Source organism: Rhipicephalus sanguineus, chromosome 10 (genome assembly GCF_013339695.2).
Source record: "Rhipicephalus sanguineus isolate Rsan-2018 chromosome 10, BIME_Rsan_1.4, whole genome shotgun sequence".
Taxonomy (NCBI): domain Eukaryota; kingdom Metazoa; phylum Arthropoda; class Arachnida; order Ixodida; family Ixodidae; genus Rhipicephalus; species Rhipicephalus sanguineus.
The window spans coordinates 36969534-36985328 of record NC_051185.1 but is presented as its reverse complement, the minus strand read 5'-3'; the positions used below and the strand labels follow the sequence as shown (position 1 = coordinate 36985328).

Here is a 15795-nt window from a genome sequence, read left to right as displayed (position 1 = left end):
AAATTATAACTCACTCTTCACTCTTACGGTCTTCTCGAACGCCACGTAGTTCTGTGGAATGTAGCCAGTCTGTGGGCCGTTCGCTGTTTGGCATGCCACCAGTCCTGGTCACTGGAACAGCAACGTCGACGACACATTTATTGAGCGCTACAAATATGACGCATGCCATGTCCTACGCTTTCGTCTGAGTATTCGAATGTACTCTATGTTGGTTCACCTGTCATCGAGAATCTGGAGCGACATCAATGACACGTTTATCGCTACCCGTGAACGTGAAATCCACGCCTGAAATCGTGTCCAAAGCTTTTGTTTTTTTTGCTAGGCAAGCAGCGTGTCAGAGCTGCGGCGATTGCTCAAATGCACTCAATAGCAACCGATCTGTCATCGAGATTACAAAACCACAGGACTGACATGTTTATCAAGCACCACGAATGCGATGTTCATGACAAAGTGTGCCCAAGGAAGACGTCAATGAGCGTGACATGACTGTAGCGAGTGTTTTGAGTGCACTTGATTGCTGCTCAGCTGACGTTAATTACATGTTTATTGTACACCGTGGTTACAACATTCACGACTCTCGAATTGTGCCTCAAGCATTTATTTGTGAGCAGGAATGAAGAATGCAGTAAGTGCTCATCGTCACACACCAGTGACTAGGAATTGCAAACTATGTGAACGACATGTTTATCATGCCTCACGAATGTCATATTCGTGACCTAATCTGTGTTTGAGTCTTTTGTGTATGAGCACTACATGAGGAATCCAGCGAGTGAGCGCATTTGACTTTCCCTTACTTGTCGTAGGATATGAGTCCAGATGAACAACGTGTTCACATGCACCATAACCGTGACAGTGACTCAAACTGTACTCAAAGCTTTTGTCTGCAAGCACTGTATGACGTTCACATTGCACATTGAGCCCTCAAATGCACTCAATCACCCCTCGCCAAGGACCACGATCACCAAGACCACATCAATGATATGTTCGTTGAGACAACCATGTCACTTGTGACACAAATGTATTGTTGTCTCATGAGTCGTGTTGTGACTTGCGACACAACTATATGCAACGCCTCATTTATGAGCACTACATGAGGACTGCAGCGGTGGTTTGAGTACACGTGACAGTCTCTCAGCTTTCACTGGGAATCATGCTCCACGAATGTGACCCTCGTGACTTAAACTGTCACGAGAGGAACGTAGGGCATACACTTGACTGCTGCTCACCTGTCGTTGAGAATTTGAAGCCGGTCTCCCTTCCTAAAGCTGAGATCACCATCGTCCCTCGCATTGTAGGTGTAAAGGGCCACTACCACCTTGCCTGCAATGGCAACAAAGAAACGTGGTACACAGTGGTGCATGAGCGTTAGCAGTGTTTCGATGGCACAGATGCACATCTTTCTCCAGCCAATGTGCGTGCAAGCTGAAAGCAGGTAATAAGAAAGCTGCCCTAATAATAAACTTGATTGATCTTGAGCTGGTGACATAATTGCCATTTAGGTATGAAGTATAACCTGTCGTGATAGCTTAGCACATAAGGTCTCGCCCTGCAAAGCTCAAGGGCACGGGTTCGATTCCTGGCTCTAGTAGTCACATCTCGGTGGGGGTAAAATGCAAAGAACACCCATGTGCATTTAGGTGCACCGCAGGTGGTTGAAATTAATCTGGAGTACAATAACACCAATAACACCATTGCATAATGAGTGAGTGGTTTGAAGCTCTCCCCCCCACCCCGTTACAAAGGGCTCAGCCATAATTCTTCATCTTCATCTTTTGCTCACCCTGGGCGGAGCCGGCGATGTTGGGTGCTCTTTGAGGCGGACCCTCGCGGTGAATGGGATGGGGTCCATTTAGCGGCAACACCGCCACGGCACCGGCCGGTGCCTTGACGTAGCGACCGTCGTGTTGCCGCAAGCCGCCGTTGTTGTCCCCCGGCGCCGCCCGAAACCTGGTGCAGTGCCATGCCATCCGCACCGGTCTTGTCCAGGTCACCATCGCTGTGCCGCAAGGCGCCGTCGTGCGATGCCCGTGTATCCGGAGACTGTTCGAGGCAGTTGAGGTTGCCCATGCTGATGGTGACGCACTACGGGCTGCACCGTCACTCAGCTGGCGTGTCTGGAGAGGAATCATTTTACGATTTATTACAGCAGAACATCGTTATAACGAACGCTGATATTGTCACGCAGTAGTGACGGTGAAAAAGCAAATGCAACCGGTAACAGATGAAACACTTTATTGGGCGAACTTGTGCCCAGTAAAGAAAGACTCAAGGCACAAGCAACACTCGCTGTACAACGATAACTGTGAACACGGACGTCGGTAATCTGATCATCGGCGGGACAAGTCTTTTTATACATCGGTGTTCGAACCTTCCAGCGTTATCACTGGTGCTCGCATAAGCTCTAGAATAAACTCTGTTACGCTATCGTTCAGGCCGACCTCTCTGCCTTTCTGTAAATAAACCTCTCTCTCTCTCTGTTACGCGTGTCCGAACAGTCTGACAGAATCGCGAGGTTTCCAAACATTGCTGCATGGCTAGTGACGAGTGGTCATAACACTTCTTTTTGTGGGCGAAGCCTGATCACACCAAAATAAAGAAAATAAGCGCGCGTGGCAATATAATAAATTATTGGCCACGGCAAACTAAATACGAACTTTGGTTGGTCACGCTTCATTTCAGGGACATTTACTCCTTTTTCCCAATTTTCATTTATTCCTGGTTAATATACCGATATTCTCTTTGTAATGAGCATTGATGTGATTGTATTCAGCATACGTAAAATAGTAACTGAATCTCACACATTGTGCTCAACTCTTGCGTTCATGTGTTATTGATGCAGGTTAGTTGACAATGCTGTTTTATAAGGCAAGAGCCTTAGATGGCTCATCAAACGCGAAAATTGACCGGCGGCCCGCGTCGGCGCCCACACGAGTGATGCCAAAAATCACCATCACGTGATGACGTCACCGATCGCCAAACTTTGTGACGTCATTATGATGTCATCATCGCGTGCATCTTAGCTTGGCCAACAGTGGGCCCATCACGGAGGCATTGCAAAACCACATCAGGTGTAGAAAGGTTTCGGAGGGTGGCGGCGCAGGAACATTACATTGACTGAGAAGAAAAAGAAGATGGCTTTCGCCTTCCACTCGTCTTAAGTGTGTGCATAAGGGACCCTGTGAGTTTTTTGTATAACGCTGTAAGATTGCAATATTTCATTTCCTTTTATCCTGCACATAATCTGTTCACTGCTGCCTAATGGAGCAGGAGCCTCTGTCAGGCCTTGGTGTCTTTTGCTTTTACCACAGTTTCTGCGACATTACAGAAGTAATAAAAATCTTTCTTCTTTATAACGAAACTAAAAGCGTGAGAGCCGCCACAATATCGGCTGTAACGAAGAAATATTTGGTTCGCGTGAGGCTCAGAACTCGAAAGGTAGCATAAAAACCAAAATAAATATTGAAAGGCCATTCACAACCACCTTAAAAAAAAAAAGAGAGAGACATTAACGATTTCGTTAAAAAGTGGTTAAGAAAGTGGCGGAAATTTTGCAGTGCAGACTGCATGTACTTGGTGAGGAGACTGAGAAGCTACTTAGAAAAACTCCCATCGACTGAAACTGCTGAATTAAAAAAGGCCCTCTTGTGCACGGACATTGCGGAAAACTTCATTCTGCGCAGTGCATGCATTTTTGTATCTGGAATTTTCGCACGATCTAGATTGCTGACTTGTTAGAGTCGATTTTTATCTCTACCGTTACAACGAATATAGAATATAACAAACTAATTCATGGCCATGAGGCTACCTCGTTATAAAGAGGTTCAATTGTACATGCGTACAGCATTTTTTTTAGCAATCTCCCAGCTGTCTGGATCGACCAATTGGTTATCCAACTGCAGTAAAGTTTCTCGCACACACAAATGGGCCCGCGAGTGCTTGTGTGTATCGTCAGCACAGCGTCTACGCTAAATAAACATAAATAAATACTAAGAAATGTCCCGAAGTCAGGACTTTAACTACGGCCTTCACGTACCGGAGCCCAATGTTCAAAGCGATATATCACAGGTGCATGGCTCATCAAACAAAATATACAACTGCCTCACGTGCAAGCCAGCGCATTGGGACTCCTGGCACATTTTTCACAAAGCACCTGTAGTGGGAATAATTTAATCAAGATTGGAGTGAGATGTAAGTGCCTCTAGTTGCTTGCTGCAACATAGACATGAATGAGCATCAATGCAAACGCAATGTATTGGGTAGTAGTACCAGTACACATCGCAGCAAGACGATAAGGAAGTGTGGTTTAATACCATACCTAAGCGAGGTTTATCCAATTATACCTATAATTCCATCCAAGCAGTGAGGAAGAAAAAGAGTCGTACAGACAACAACCCATACAATGAAATCTCATAAAGTGCCACTCCGTAAGCAACCTTTGCCCAGGGCACAAGAAAAGCAGTGACACAAACATACCTAGCAGCGGAAAAAGTCCGAGGACAACCAGACACAGCAACAACGGTGGCAAGTTTCACAGCACATGCTCACAACCTTGGATCGAAATCCTCGATGCACGAATCGGAGCGTCAATCATGTTTGGCACCAATGTTCCCGTTCCAAAAAATAAAAAAGTAAGAGATCACATCGAATTCCTACAAGCGGGAAGAAAAGCGCACAAAGCGCACTCGCCTCTGCGACTAACGCGCTGATCGTGACGCCCGAAACTGTCATTCCAAACAACAATAATCGATAGGAGGCTATTGCTGCATGCCGAGAGAGATAAGCTTATCTCCCTCTCGGCATTATTGAGGCACTCCCCGTTCAGGTTTGACCTTAGTCATAGGCTCAGCAGTACATTTCAATCGAGAAGCGTTATAACAATGGAAACAGGAACCAAACGTGGGAGCTAGTGGAACTGCGTGATGTCAGAAATGGGGTGTGAACGGCATTGGGGAGAGTATGGGCCTTAATGATAATTACTGGGCAACACCCACACAACAAATAATGAGCAGAGATAATGATGAAACCTTGTTGAAATGGCACATGACCATTCAAGATGATAACGGTTCACAGGTGAAGTTCAATAAGTTCTATGAGACTGGTTTCACAGTCATAGCTCCACATGCAAGAATTATACGAACCCACAACCTCCGCATTACGCAGAAGTTGCGTCCCACCGGTGGTGAGTTGTTTCTTTTTCGTCTATGTTCATTCCCCTGTATCTCATCATTACAAAAAGTCAATTAAAAACAACAAATAATGCCCCCTATGCTTTCCGTGGCTTCATTATCTGTTAGCTGCATGTGGTAAGGCCTAAAAAAAAAGAACTCTTGACAGATTTCCCTTCTCACGAACAGCATTTACAGGTAGTTCCCTTCTCGTTGGCATGCACGACTTGATAACGAAGCGTACAGATAAGTGGATGCATCAGTTACATGGCAGACGGTGGCTTCATACCGCAACACGACAGACGGCCAGAATCTCTTTGTTCAATCGGTTTCCAGGAGACTGGCTTCATGCAACTTGCTTCGCATGCAGGAAATGTATGAAATACACTGACAGATAGATCCCTGCCAGTATGTGATAAGAGAGAAGATAAGAAGCTATATGAGTTTTGCGTAAGATACCACTGGCTCCATGAGCCCGAACCAAGCATGGTGGCAGATGCAATTTTAATTAGAGAACACAAGGGCTGACTGAACGATACGGCTTGTACGATATATGTTGTGATGCTTCAGCACACTTAACTCATTTAAGCGAGCCAAAGAGTACACCGCGCTGTGCAATACAGGGGAAATGTCGAAGGGCCATTGCCCTGATGAATACGAGTACCCAGACCTGCTCCAGGCTAGTTGACGTCGAAGTTAGAATGTGCAGAATCAAGCAGCAGAACAAGTAAGATTTCTGACCTTGCACAACATTTTATAAGATTGCTCATTTGCAAGGAGAAAGCGTTAAAACTGGTTTGAAATGAAGGTAGACCGACCAATTTGATTACGTTCGCTTATTATATGTTTCTCGAGCATTTTGTAACACACTGTGATCCTGCGTCTGGTCGTGTTCCATTCCTCTGTGCGTATGCTTGTGGGCAATGTGCACTATTTCAAACTGTGCATTTCATTTCCATGATAGCTGCATAGCGCACACACAAGTTGTAATTTTTCGCGGAGACAAATTGAGTGTTCCTTTATACTTATTCATAATGTGTGCTTCGAAAACTGTTTGAAGCTGCTTGTCATTATATTACTATTAATATTATTAAAGCTGGTATTACTGGTTAGTGGTTGTATAATGTTTTATTTTGGATTGTATAATGTACTTTCTCTTTTAATATTTGCTTTGATAGTCTTTGATTCTGTCTTTGAAAGCTCAGTGACCAAGTAACATTTTGTCAGACATTGTAACACTGTATTGCCCAAGTAGCTGCTGTGCTATCAGATGAGTGGCAGTATTGCAAATAAATAAAATAAAATAAAAATGTGTAAGCTAGATGAGCACAATAGAAAAATCAAGACTACCCTTTGCATGGTATTCTGACAAAAAAGAATGGTGGTTATAAAAACTAAAACCCTGAAGCATAATATCTAATTAACAGTTGGCTTGTCAATACTTGCTCATGCATTGTCCCTAAAATGGGACCTCTTGGGCGATGTACAGTGACCGAATAAATTATGACAGACAGACAATGCAACTGTAACATGGACAGGTAACTCTAAAGCAGACCCATTTTTAAAGGCAATGGCTATGAGAGTGTAATTTCACGCTGTTACACACAATCGATTACTGAGATTTTGTAGGACCCAGGATAAGCACACAAGCCTTTATAATGCAGACAAAGTGGCATTACAGATGGCCAGTGAGGACACTTACGAGTTACTGATGCTTCGCGACTGATTTTGCAGGATAGTCGAGCCTTCTAAAAGCCTGCTTTTACGAGCCTTGCTTTTCGTGTGCCAGGATATTTGGAACAATAGTGGCAAGCAAACAGTGCCAGAACTGTTCAAAGCGTTTTGTATAAATAAGAGAGGGCTGCTTGTTTTAGTGACACATAACATTTTATGTAAAACAATTAACAAGCACGCTTGATCTCATAACGCTTGGACTGTCAACGTGTCGTGCACATAGTGAAGACTGCTCACTCCTCCTGATGCCCTCCTTTTGTTAAACGGCTGGTAGTGATGCAGTCTTCTCTGTGCGTTGCCTGTTTTCATGCCGTTGACAAGATGTATACGAATGTCCCAACTATTTGTGACCCAGTGTGAAATAGGGCAGCCAATAGAAGTGACATGGGGGCAAAAGGGTGGGGCAAAAGCTCCGCTGTAATTAAAAGTAGAAAACTCGAACGAGGGCAGGCATTCCTCACCTGGCCGTCTGAAAGTGATGACAGCTGGCGTGGGAGGCAGGCCAGTCGCCGTCCATGCCCACCCTCCACGTAACACAGGCTCCTTTGGATATTCCGCCGACGTGCGCCACCGACGACGAACGCGCGCTCTGCGAACGGGTAGGGGGGGGGGGGCAAAGAAGGCGCGCGGTAGCACCCACAGCTCTCAGACGAGGAAGTACAATCGCAGCGAGAGGAAGTCGGCCGCTTCCTGTCGAGACCTCCCCCCTCCGCGCAGAGATGCTGTGAAAGCAAGCCACGGGCTGAGCAAGCGTGTGTGTCAAGATGTCGGCGCGTTCATGCAAGACCCCCGTTTCCTTCGGGGGCGTCCCTGACTGGCCAAGACACTGGCAAGAGTGTAGATCCCGCATGTGTCACGTAAGGTCCAATGACATCAAATGCGGAGGCGGTGAAATCGGCTGGGTTGTAGAAAGATACCACAAGTCGGAACTGGTATGGTGATGTTTATGCCAGAGTTGTGTCTGTATTTTTTCGATTTCTATAGCTCGTCTCACACTATTTCGACATGCCAGAACAATCCGAAGTATTGTATGGTTTCGGTTGGTAGGAAACATTGGTGGCTCTAAAATAGTAAACGAATGGTGGATCCCTGGCAGCCTATAGCCCCGGGCACAATAACAACCGTTGGACAAATAAAGTTTATTCAACTCAACAATGCCACTCAATCATTCGCAATATTTCCTTCCAGCGAGTCTTATGCTAAATATGACGCATTATCTTGACTGCAATTCAAAAACTTCTTTCATGTGAATGCCCTTCGTGATAACTTAAGTGCACATTATCCCTGCTTCCATATGTAACGCCATGGTGGCCCTTAAGGTATGAAAATTAACAGCCCCACGTGATTGGCCCATGCTATGATAACCGTTATTTTTTCATGCCAGTCACTATCCTCAGTGCCATGGGCATTTTGTTATTATGCCAGTCAGTTTCAAAAGCTTACTGCGTGATTGGCCCACACTACAGTGGCCATCCTGAGATCAGGCCAATACGCATCCTGTGAGCAATGTGTGATTGGTCACTGCTATGGTGGACATCCTGTCATAACAACCACTGTCACAATAATTCCTGGCTTTGGTGACAAGGATTCATTCTGTGGTGTGAACCTTATAGAAGTGGGGACTAACATCTACCAAATTTCATTGTCACATTTGTATCTGGTACTACCAGCTCAGCACTTAACCCTGTACATACACACATACAGTTGTCATCACATAGGGCACAACACCGTTTTATGAAGCCCAAATGGCAATGACCTGGATTTTGTCAATTCTGTGCTGTCATAGCCACATGTGACGCAAGATGAGGCAAAAGCCATTCTTAAAAAACATGGCTGCTAAACAGCTGTCACAAGAGCCACAGTTTAACATGCATGTCTTGCAAAAACAACATATTACGATGGTGCACTGATGACAGTAGTGGCACTTTAACTAGGCACACCTTGCAAAACTTGACAGTCGCAGCAATGATCAAAAACGGCACATTTTAACAAGGAACGTAGCGAAAAATGTGACCACTATGTAGAACAGTCACAGCTGGTCACATTTCAGCAAGCGTGTCAAGGAGTGACACTTGGAACCAGTGAAAACAGACCCATATTAACTGCCTTTATAAGGAGGCAAATGAGTCTTACTCCGCTAAGCAGCAAAGCTAGCTTAATTTGACACCTTTTTTACACCCGCGGGGTATAGTTCACTCACTTGAACACTTCACAAATGTCACTGTTGAACTGTCAGTGGCAAACACAGACAGAAGAAATTATAGTAAGGGTAGTAATAAGCTGTAACACACACAAGACTGTTTTTCACGACAAAAACGCCAGTAACCAGCACCTACCCACCGCTTCCACAAGCGATGACAAAAAGAAATCTAATAACAGACCCACTTGATTGCCTACCTGCGGAGGCAAATTACTTGACTGCTACTCCATCACTGTTTACTCCACAAAGCAGTTGGAGTACTCAAGCTGATGCTTTTTTTGCACCTGTGAAGCAGAGTCTACTTGCTTCTACACTCCACACACGTCACACAAGACAGTGCTTTCCCAGGTCAAAAACATCTGAAACCAAAACCTACCTGCCACTTAACAAACGATGACTAAAAGAAATCTGAACAGACCCACATGTCTGCCTTTCTGAGGAGGTAAATTACTTGACTGCCACTCCATCAAGCAGCAAGGAGTACACAATCTGACACCTTTTTACACCTCTAAAGCGGAGTGCTTCTATACACTTTACGAACGTCACACGCTGTCACGGACTACAAACACCGGCCCGTGACCACAAACAAATAAATAGGAAGATAAAGAAAATGGCTTCATGCGAACAAGCTCTACCGCTTCCAGGAGGGGTTTTCCCGCGGCAAGTACACCAACGACCGTTACCGCAACGTTTAAACGATGTCCTATCCGTGCAACGACGGTACCTCTGAAACACCGTCCGCGCGAAAAACAGCCTAGACAAAAGCCGAGAACAGTAGATCAGTAAAAAAGGCTGAGCAGAAAGCAAAGTGTTGAAACCGAAAGAGAAGAAGCAAAGGTTTTCGCTGAGAGCAGGGGGGTGCAAAATAATGATTGGCCCCCGCTCGGCGGAGGCCGCCGCAAAGCAAAAAGCTTCGCACTAAACCATGACCTGGCGTTTTTCCAAGAAACGGACGAGCCGTTTCATCTTTCTCGCTTCGTATAGTCGTCCGGCCAGTTTACACACAGGCCAGCCAGTCCCGTCAGAGCGAGTCCGCGCCCACCCGTAACACAATAGACCTTCGTCCTTCTCAGTATTATACGTTGTATAATCGAGGGCCGCGCGTAACGTTTTGAACATCTACCGTCGGGGATTTGACGCGAGTTGCAATTTGGCTCGTTGAGTTACGACCGGGTGATACGACACGGGCTCTGTATACAGTGCAGCAGTGGAATCAGTTTCTCAGAATAAACCGCAAAATGCGAAGGTGAGACGATCGGAGGCTACCATGAAACGACAGAGTTCGCAAGCGGAGTCGTTAGTTCTTTCGTTACCAGCGCGTTTTCAGAAGCCGTCCTTTTTTACGTACAAACTGGTTACACGCGTGACTAGCTATACACACACCGTGAAAAAACAACAAAAAAAGCTCTCGTTCACACGACTCGCGCGTTTTGGCTTCATTCGGGGTCGGCGACGGGCTTTTTTTTTTTTTCTCTCTCCTAAAAATAGTCACCCGCTGAGAAAGACAGAATAAGAATGTAGAGAACAGAAAGTCGCCGTGACGATCTCCACGAAAGTTGTCGTCCCTGGCTGCAAGATAGACACCCGGTTGGATCGACGAAATTGAACTGTGTTCAACAGAGCCGAGAGCCGAAAACAGTTGATCGCGTTGTAAAATGAACACCCAGGTAGGTTCCAAGGACGGTGCCGGAGCGCGCATCATAATGGGACGTAGCTTCTTCGTGACCCAGTCGTGGCCGCAGCGATGTCACTTTTATAACGGGCGTCTCACTCTTTTTTTCCATCGTTTTATCCCTACGTGGTGCGCTCTGGACGCGTGAAAATGAGGCCTACACGGACAAGAGACTTCACTCACCTTGTGCATCAACTCATGACTGCGTCCGTGAAAGAAAACGCTTCACAAGTGTTGTTCTTTGGCCGAGTCCGGCTGAGATCACAGAAACGGACGGAGAGGCTTTGCGGGCGATTCCGGCTCTTCGCTTTCTTTTTCCTGTTGTTTAGCTTTTCCCTCACACTTTGCCGCGGACCTACATGCGAGTACGCTACGGCGAGCGGGGAGACATCTTGACAGGGCATCGACACAGTGCAGGGCCACCTTTGATGTCGGCAGGCCTCGCGGAAACCGGCGGCGGGCATGTCGTCGAGCGTTTACGCTCGTTAAGCTTGATAAAGTAGATGGCGCTACTAAACAACAACAAAACATTTTTGACAATGGAAACATTACATAAGCAGTTTCACTGCAATATTGGGCTGCAAAAAAACACGTACAATAAGCGAGATGTATTAGACGTTATAAAAATTGATTTGTGTCGCTTGAAAGCGTTTAGTAAGGTGGTGTCACATTACTAGTATTGGTATGGTAGTGCCATCTGTCTCTCGTTTGTAATCTGAAATTTTACAAGAGCGCGTCTTGATTTAAAATATTCAAAGCGTTCACTAAGTCTTGTTATCTGGCTTCTGAAAATATTTGAAGAACTTGCATTTCAGCGGCTGGTTTTGACAGCAAAAATTGTCTAACAAACTAATCAACACGTGACGTGACCCTCCAACAAACATGGCCACCACGATGCACTCAAAAAAGCGGGTTTGTTACTACTACGATGGTAAGTTAATTTTGCTTTATAACTATACTTCTGTGTGTCGCGAGTATCCGTAGCAGCGAGGTTTACGCGCGTGCAGCGTAATTGATTGCAGTGAATTACTGTTGTCGCGCGAGCCGGTCAAAATTTCAGTGTTCAAGCGTCGGCAGCTTCTGACAAAAACATTTCGCTTTGTTCGCGACGGCGAATTTGAAAGTGTCGCGCGTGTGATGCGGAAAAACTTGCTCATTGGCTTCGCAAATTGTGTGTTATGCACTTTACGTTGCAGAACTTGAAATGTTCTACGGCCGGCGGTTGCAAAAATGCCGAGCCGGTTGAAAAAAATGCACCGTTCGCGGCGAAAGTTCGAATATCCATGTTCGCCAGGTTTCGCCGTCATGAGTTCGCCGAAGTTCGACTAGGTCACGTAAACATCGTTTTGCCGGTGCTAAATTACGCGCTATTAGACGTATTGTTTTGATACAATGGCTAGTGAACTGTTGCGTCTTTCAATGCTGTAATCACTGGCGTCAGTTCGCGTTTTGCTTCAAAAACCGGAAGCGGGCAGCTGTTCGGTTCGCGCACTTCTTGCATGCGAACTTTTCTCTTTCGAAACTGGCGTTAGTGTTCTTTGTTTTGCGATTGCGTGCCTTAGATTTTGTCATCCTTCCTAGGCATAACTGTAAAGAACGCATTGAACTTCTGCGTTTATTGCGCACAGCACGATGTAAATGCGCGTATTATTTGAAAAATTTGCCGTGGGGTGGCTTGGGCGAATAGTTCGAGTCGGTCGAAATTTCGCAGCGCCACCTGGGACGAATTTTATTGACAGCGCTTTATGAATGAAGTGTGCGCGCTGTTACTGATACGAAGTCAATTGCCTAAATAGAATATTGAAGGAAGTTTGCGCACTTTTAGAGGAAGCTTGAGGAAAAGATTTCGAGCCGGGAGTTCGCTTGAATCGAATCCCTATATTGCCCAATGACTCGTTTAATTGCGAAACTTCAATGCGCAAGAAAAAGTAACCAACCAAAGAAAGACTTACGCTACCGCGACAAAATTCTGTGCGTTCGTGCTAGTGGTGTTGTAAGGGTAGCCGCCTAAGGTATTTGTGCAAAGGCTTTCGCAAGCGAGTAGATATCTTGGAAAAGAGGCCGACGGTATTGCGTAATTGCAGCTGCTTCGGAGGAGATCTTCAACGCCGAGTATTTCGGGCGTAACACTAGAAGTGTGTACGACGCAGTTAAACTTGCTTTTATCCTCTTTTTATGATACAAGCATTTTCTTTCTCTGGCACTCGTTTCCACCGCTGGCGGGGACTGGGTAATAACGCAGTGCTTTGATGTTGTCAGTCAGTTGTTCCTTATTTTCACTTATCATTTTGGGTAGCTAGGTAAGCGTGTCGCACACATCAATTCATATTTGCCATATAGCTGGCGAAATAGGAGTCAGTCAATACATACCGTGTGTTTCGTGTAATACTCGTAATTACTAAAAATATAGGGTTATAAGGGGAATGAGAAACACCTTTATAAAATGGAACTGTCAGGTGCGGCAGATGTTTATATGAATGTTAAAATCATGGTAATTAATAGTCAATTTATGAGAACCATATTAATTGTTACTAGGAGTGTTGAAATAACTATAAAAGTTGGTTAAATAATGTATAATTAATTAAAATCGCATTGTTACTAATGTTTTGAACAATTGTAAAGGTTAAACCCATGCTAATTAGTTAGTCACGTTAATAGTTACTAGGATTTTTAAGAGTCTTTTAACATGTCATGGAACACGTCGCAGTTTGTGAATTCTGAGCTGGTGGGTTTGCCAGGTGCGTTCACCTTGAACAAATTTTCACGGCCACACCAGCTTCGAGATATTCGACCCCAAAGTGTGTGACAAAATACACGGTGTTTCCAGTTACTTCTAGTTCACACATTGACTGGCAGATCATGATGTGAACGAGATTTAGTGCGAAAGCACTTGTTGCTAGAAGAGTGCGTCGATGCCGCATTCTCTTTTTTGGGACCACAGGGGACATTGGCAACTACTACTATGGCCAGGGTCATCCCATGAAGCCCCATCGAATGCGGATGACGCATAATCTGATCCTCAATTATGGGCTGTACCGAAAGATGGAAATCTATGTGAGTGGCTGCTCTGCTGCATCTCGTGTAATTTTTTATTATTGTTATTATTTGGCTAGGTGGTACGTTGTATGGGTTCCTTCATCTGGCTTGTGAATGGCTGTATTGTCACATTCGTAAACAAACAGTCTTAACGAGATTAATGAGGGACTAGCGCACAGCATGGCGTGATGTAGTGTGCCCTTGCAAACGCTTGCTTATACCCTTGTTAAGATTGTGGCTATAGTATAATTTTTAACAGATCTGCTTTGCCGGTAGCCATTTCATGCTTGCATCTCCCGATTACGAGAGAGCCAGCCATTTTTTTAAATACGACCTTTGCTTTCATTTTCTTGGCCAGCGATGAAAAAACATATCAGGAAATTAACTATCGCAGAGTTCTCAAAGAATGATTTATGAGTGTAAAACTGATTTGGCAGTTCACTTTCGGCTTCCTTTTAAATAAATGCAACGAAAATTCTGCTTGTCTAAGTTTGTTTACGTGAGTAGTACACACTATTGAAGTAATCTTGGACAAGTTCCAGTTCTGTGTCTAATTTTCCCATGAAAATACCGCTTGAACGAACACCATGTAAACGAACTATTAGTTGTATGAACTTTTTAAAAATCCCCCACGAAAACACCATTGAACCCAATGCTAACTCACTTCAATTTAAAAACTCGGTGCATGGCGGAAGTCAGTTTACAAACATTTTCCGTGACACCATCCTATGCCTCCGATGTCATGTTGATCACTTCACCAAGTGCAACCGCTCTTCTTGTAGCAAAGTTTTGCCGTGGCATTCGTGATCAGCTCCACCAACGGCGTGCCACTGGAACTAATCGCAGCGGCCAGCAATAACCGCTGCGACAGTTGCAGCCTTAGACCTAAGACTGCATGGTGGTTATGAGTGCCAAACAGAAGTACTTTTCTCTGGGCAAAAGACTGCATATTTTACTTAGAAGTGATGCGCTTGGGGACACTGAAGTCTTTTTCTGCCCCGCAGATTGTTGGGCTGGAGATGAGAGCTTGGACAACTCAACTCGTGACCACTGTGGCCTTAAGTGCACAAGTGCAGCAAAAGATTACTGCATTTTTCACAAGATCCTCAATAAGCATAAATTGATACGCAATTGAGCAGCATGAGAAATAAATGGGTTAAAATTTACTTGAACACCAGATGTTTCCTTCAGCTTGTGATAAGGAGCTACAACATAGCTGTTTCAATTCAGCGGGTTTTCACTTGAACAAACCTTTTCCTGAGGTCCTATCAAGTTCGTGCAAATGAAGTCTCACTGCAGTTGCCATTAATTATATTATCTAAGCACATGCGTTGTTGCCGCTGTGTCGAAAGTGTTTCGATGGCAGTGTTACTGTTTCAGCGTTGCTAACCTCTCTGTCCCACTCTTGCAGCGACCACACAAGGCAACACAGGAAGAGATGACCAAGTACCACAGTGATGACTACATCCGCTTCCTGCGTAGCATCCGGCCGGACAACATGTCTGAATACAACAAACAGATGCAGAGATGTAAGTGACCCCGTTATGGTAGCTTAGTGCCTCGTGCGTTGCACTGCAAACTCGAGGGCAGGTGGCACTAGCTGCCGTTGGTTGTACAGCACTCGTGGATTGAAATGTGGCATTGTTTTTCCTAGTACAACTACTGCGATGAGCAATTCCTTGTGATAGCCATGTCATGTCACTGCAAATCCGGCTGCTAAAGGCAACTTTTTTCTGTGATGCAAGTGTCTGAGTCAAAATTACGCTGATGTGACGCAAACTATAGACGCTGGAAATGAAACTGCATGCATTACTTAGCCCCAAACTTCTGCATCTCACTCCATGAGTACTGTATATGCATCCATGTCAGAGTAAATGAGGTTTTTCTTCTGATTCGAATGTGAACAAAGAGGTGGAGAATCGAATAAAAATAAAGTGTTGAGGGTTAGATTGGAACGCCGTTGAATGGAACCTGAAGGGACCGCAATA

The 15795-nt window shown here is 45.0% G+C and overlaps 2 protein-coding genes across 2 annotated transcripts in view; one reads left to right on the top strand and one right to left on the bottom strand.

The window, feature by feature from the left end:
• The window catches only part of LOC119371661 (tyrosine-protein kinase Src64B-like), a 56072-nt gene extending 44890 nt beyond the window's left edge, over nt 1-11182 (bottom strand). Inside the window, 4 exon segments of the mRNA XM_049419912.1 lie at nt 1227-1320; nt 1781-2114; nt 7361-7488; nt 10955-11182. Coding sequence (XP_049275869.1) covers nt 1227-1320; nt 1781-1994 — 308 coding nt within the window. The 5' untranslated portion in view covers nt 1995-2114; nt 7361-7488; nt 10955-11182.
• A 357-nt stretch (nt 11183-11539) lies between these two features.
• LOC119371660 (histone deacetylase 1) overlaps nt 11540-15795 on the top strand; it is a 31105-nt gene continuing 26849 nt past the window's right edge. The window contains exons 1-3 of the mRNA XM_037642104.2: nt 11540-11702; nt 13713-13825; nt 15219-15336. Of these exons, the coding sequence (XP_037498032.1) occupies nt 11654-11702; nt 13713-13825; nt 15219-15336 (280 nt within the window). The 5' untranslated portion in view covers nt 11540-11653. The remainder of the gene's footprint in view (nt 11703-13712; nt 13826-15218; nt 15337-15795) is intronic.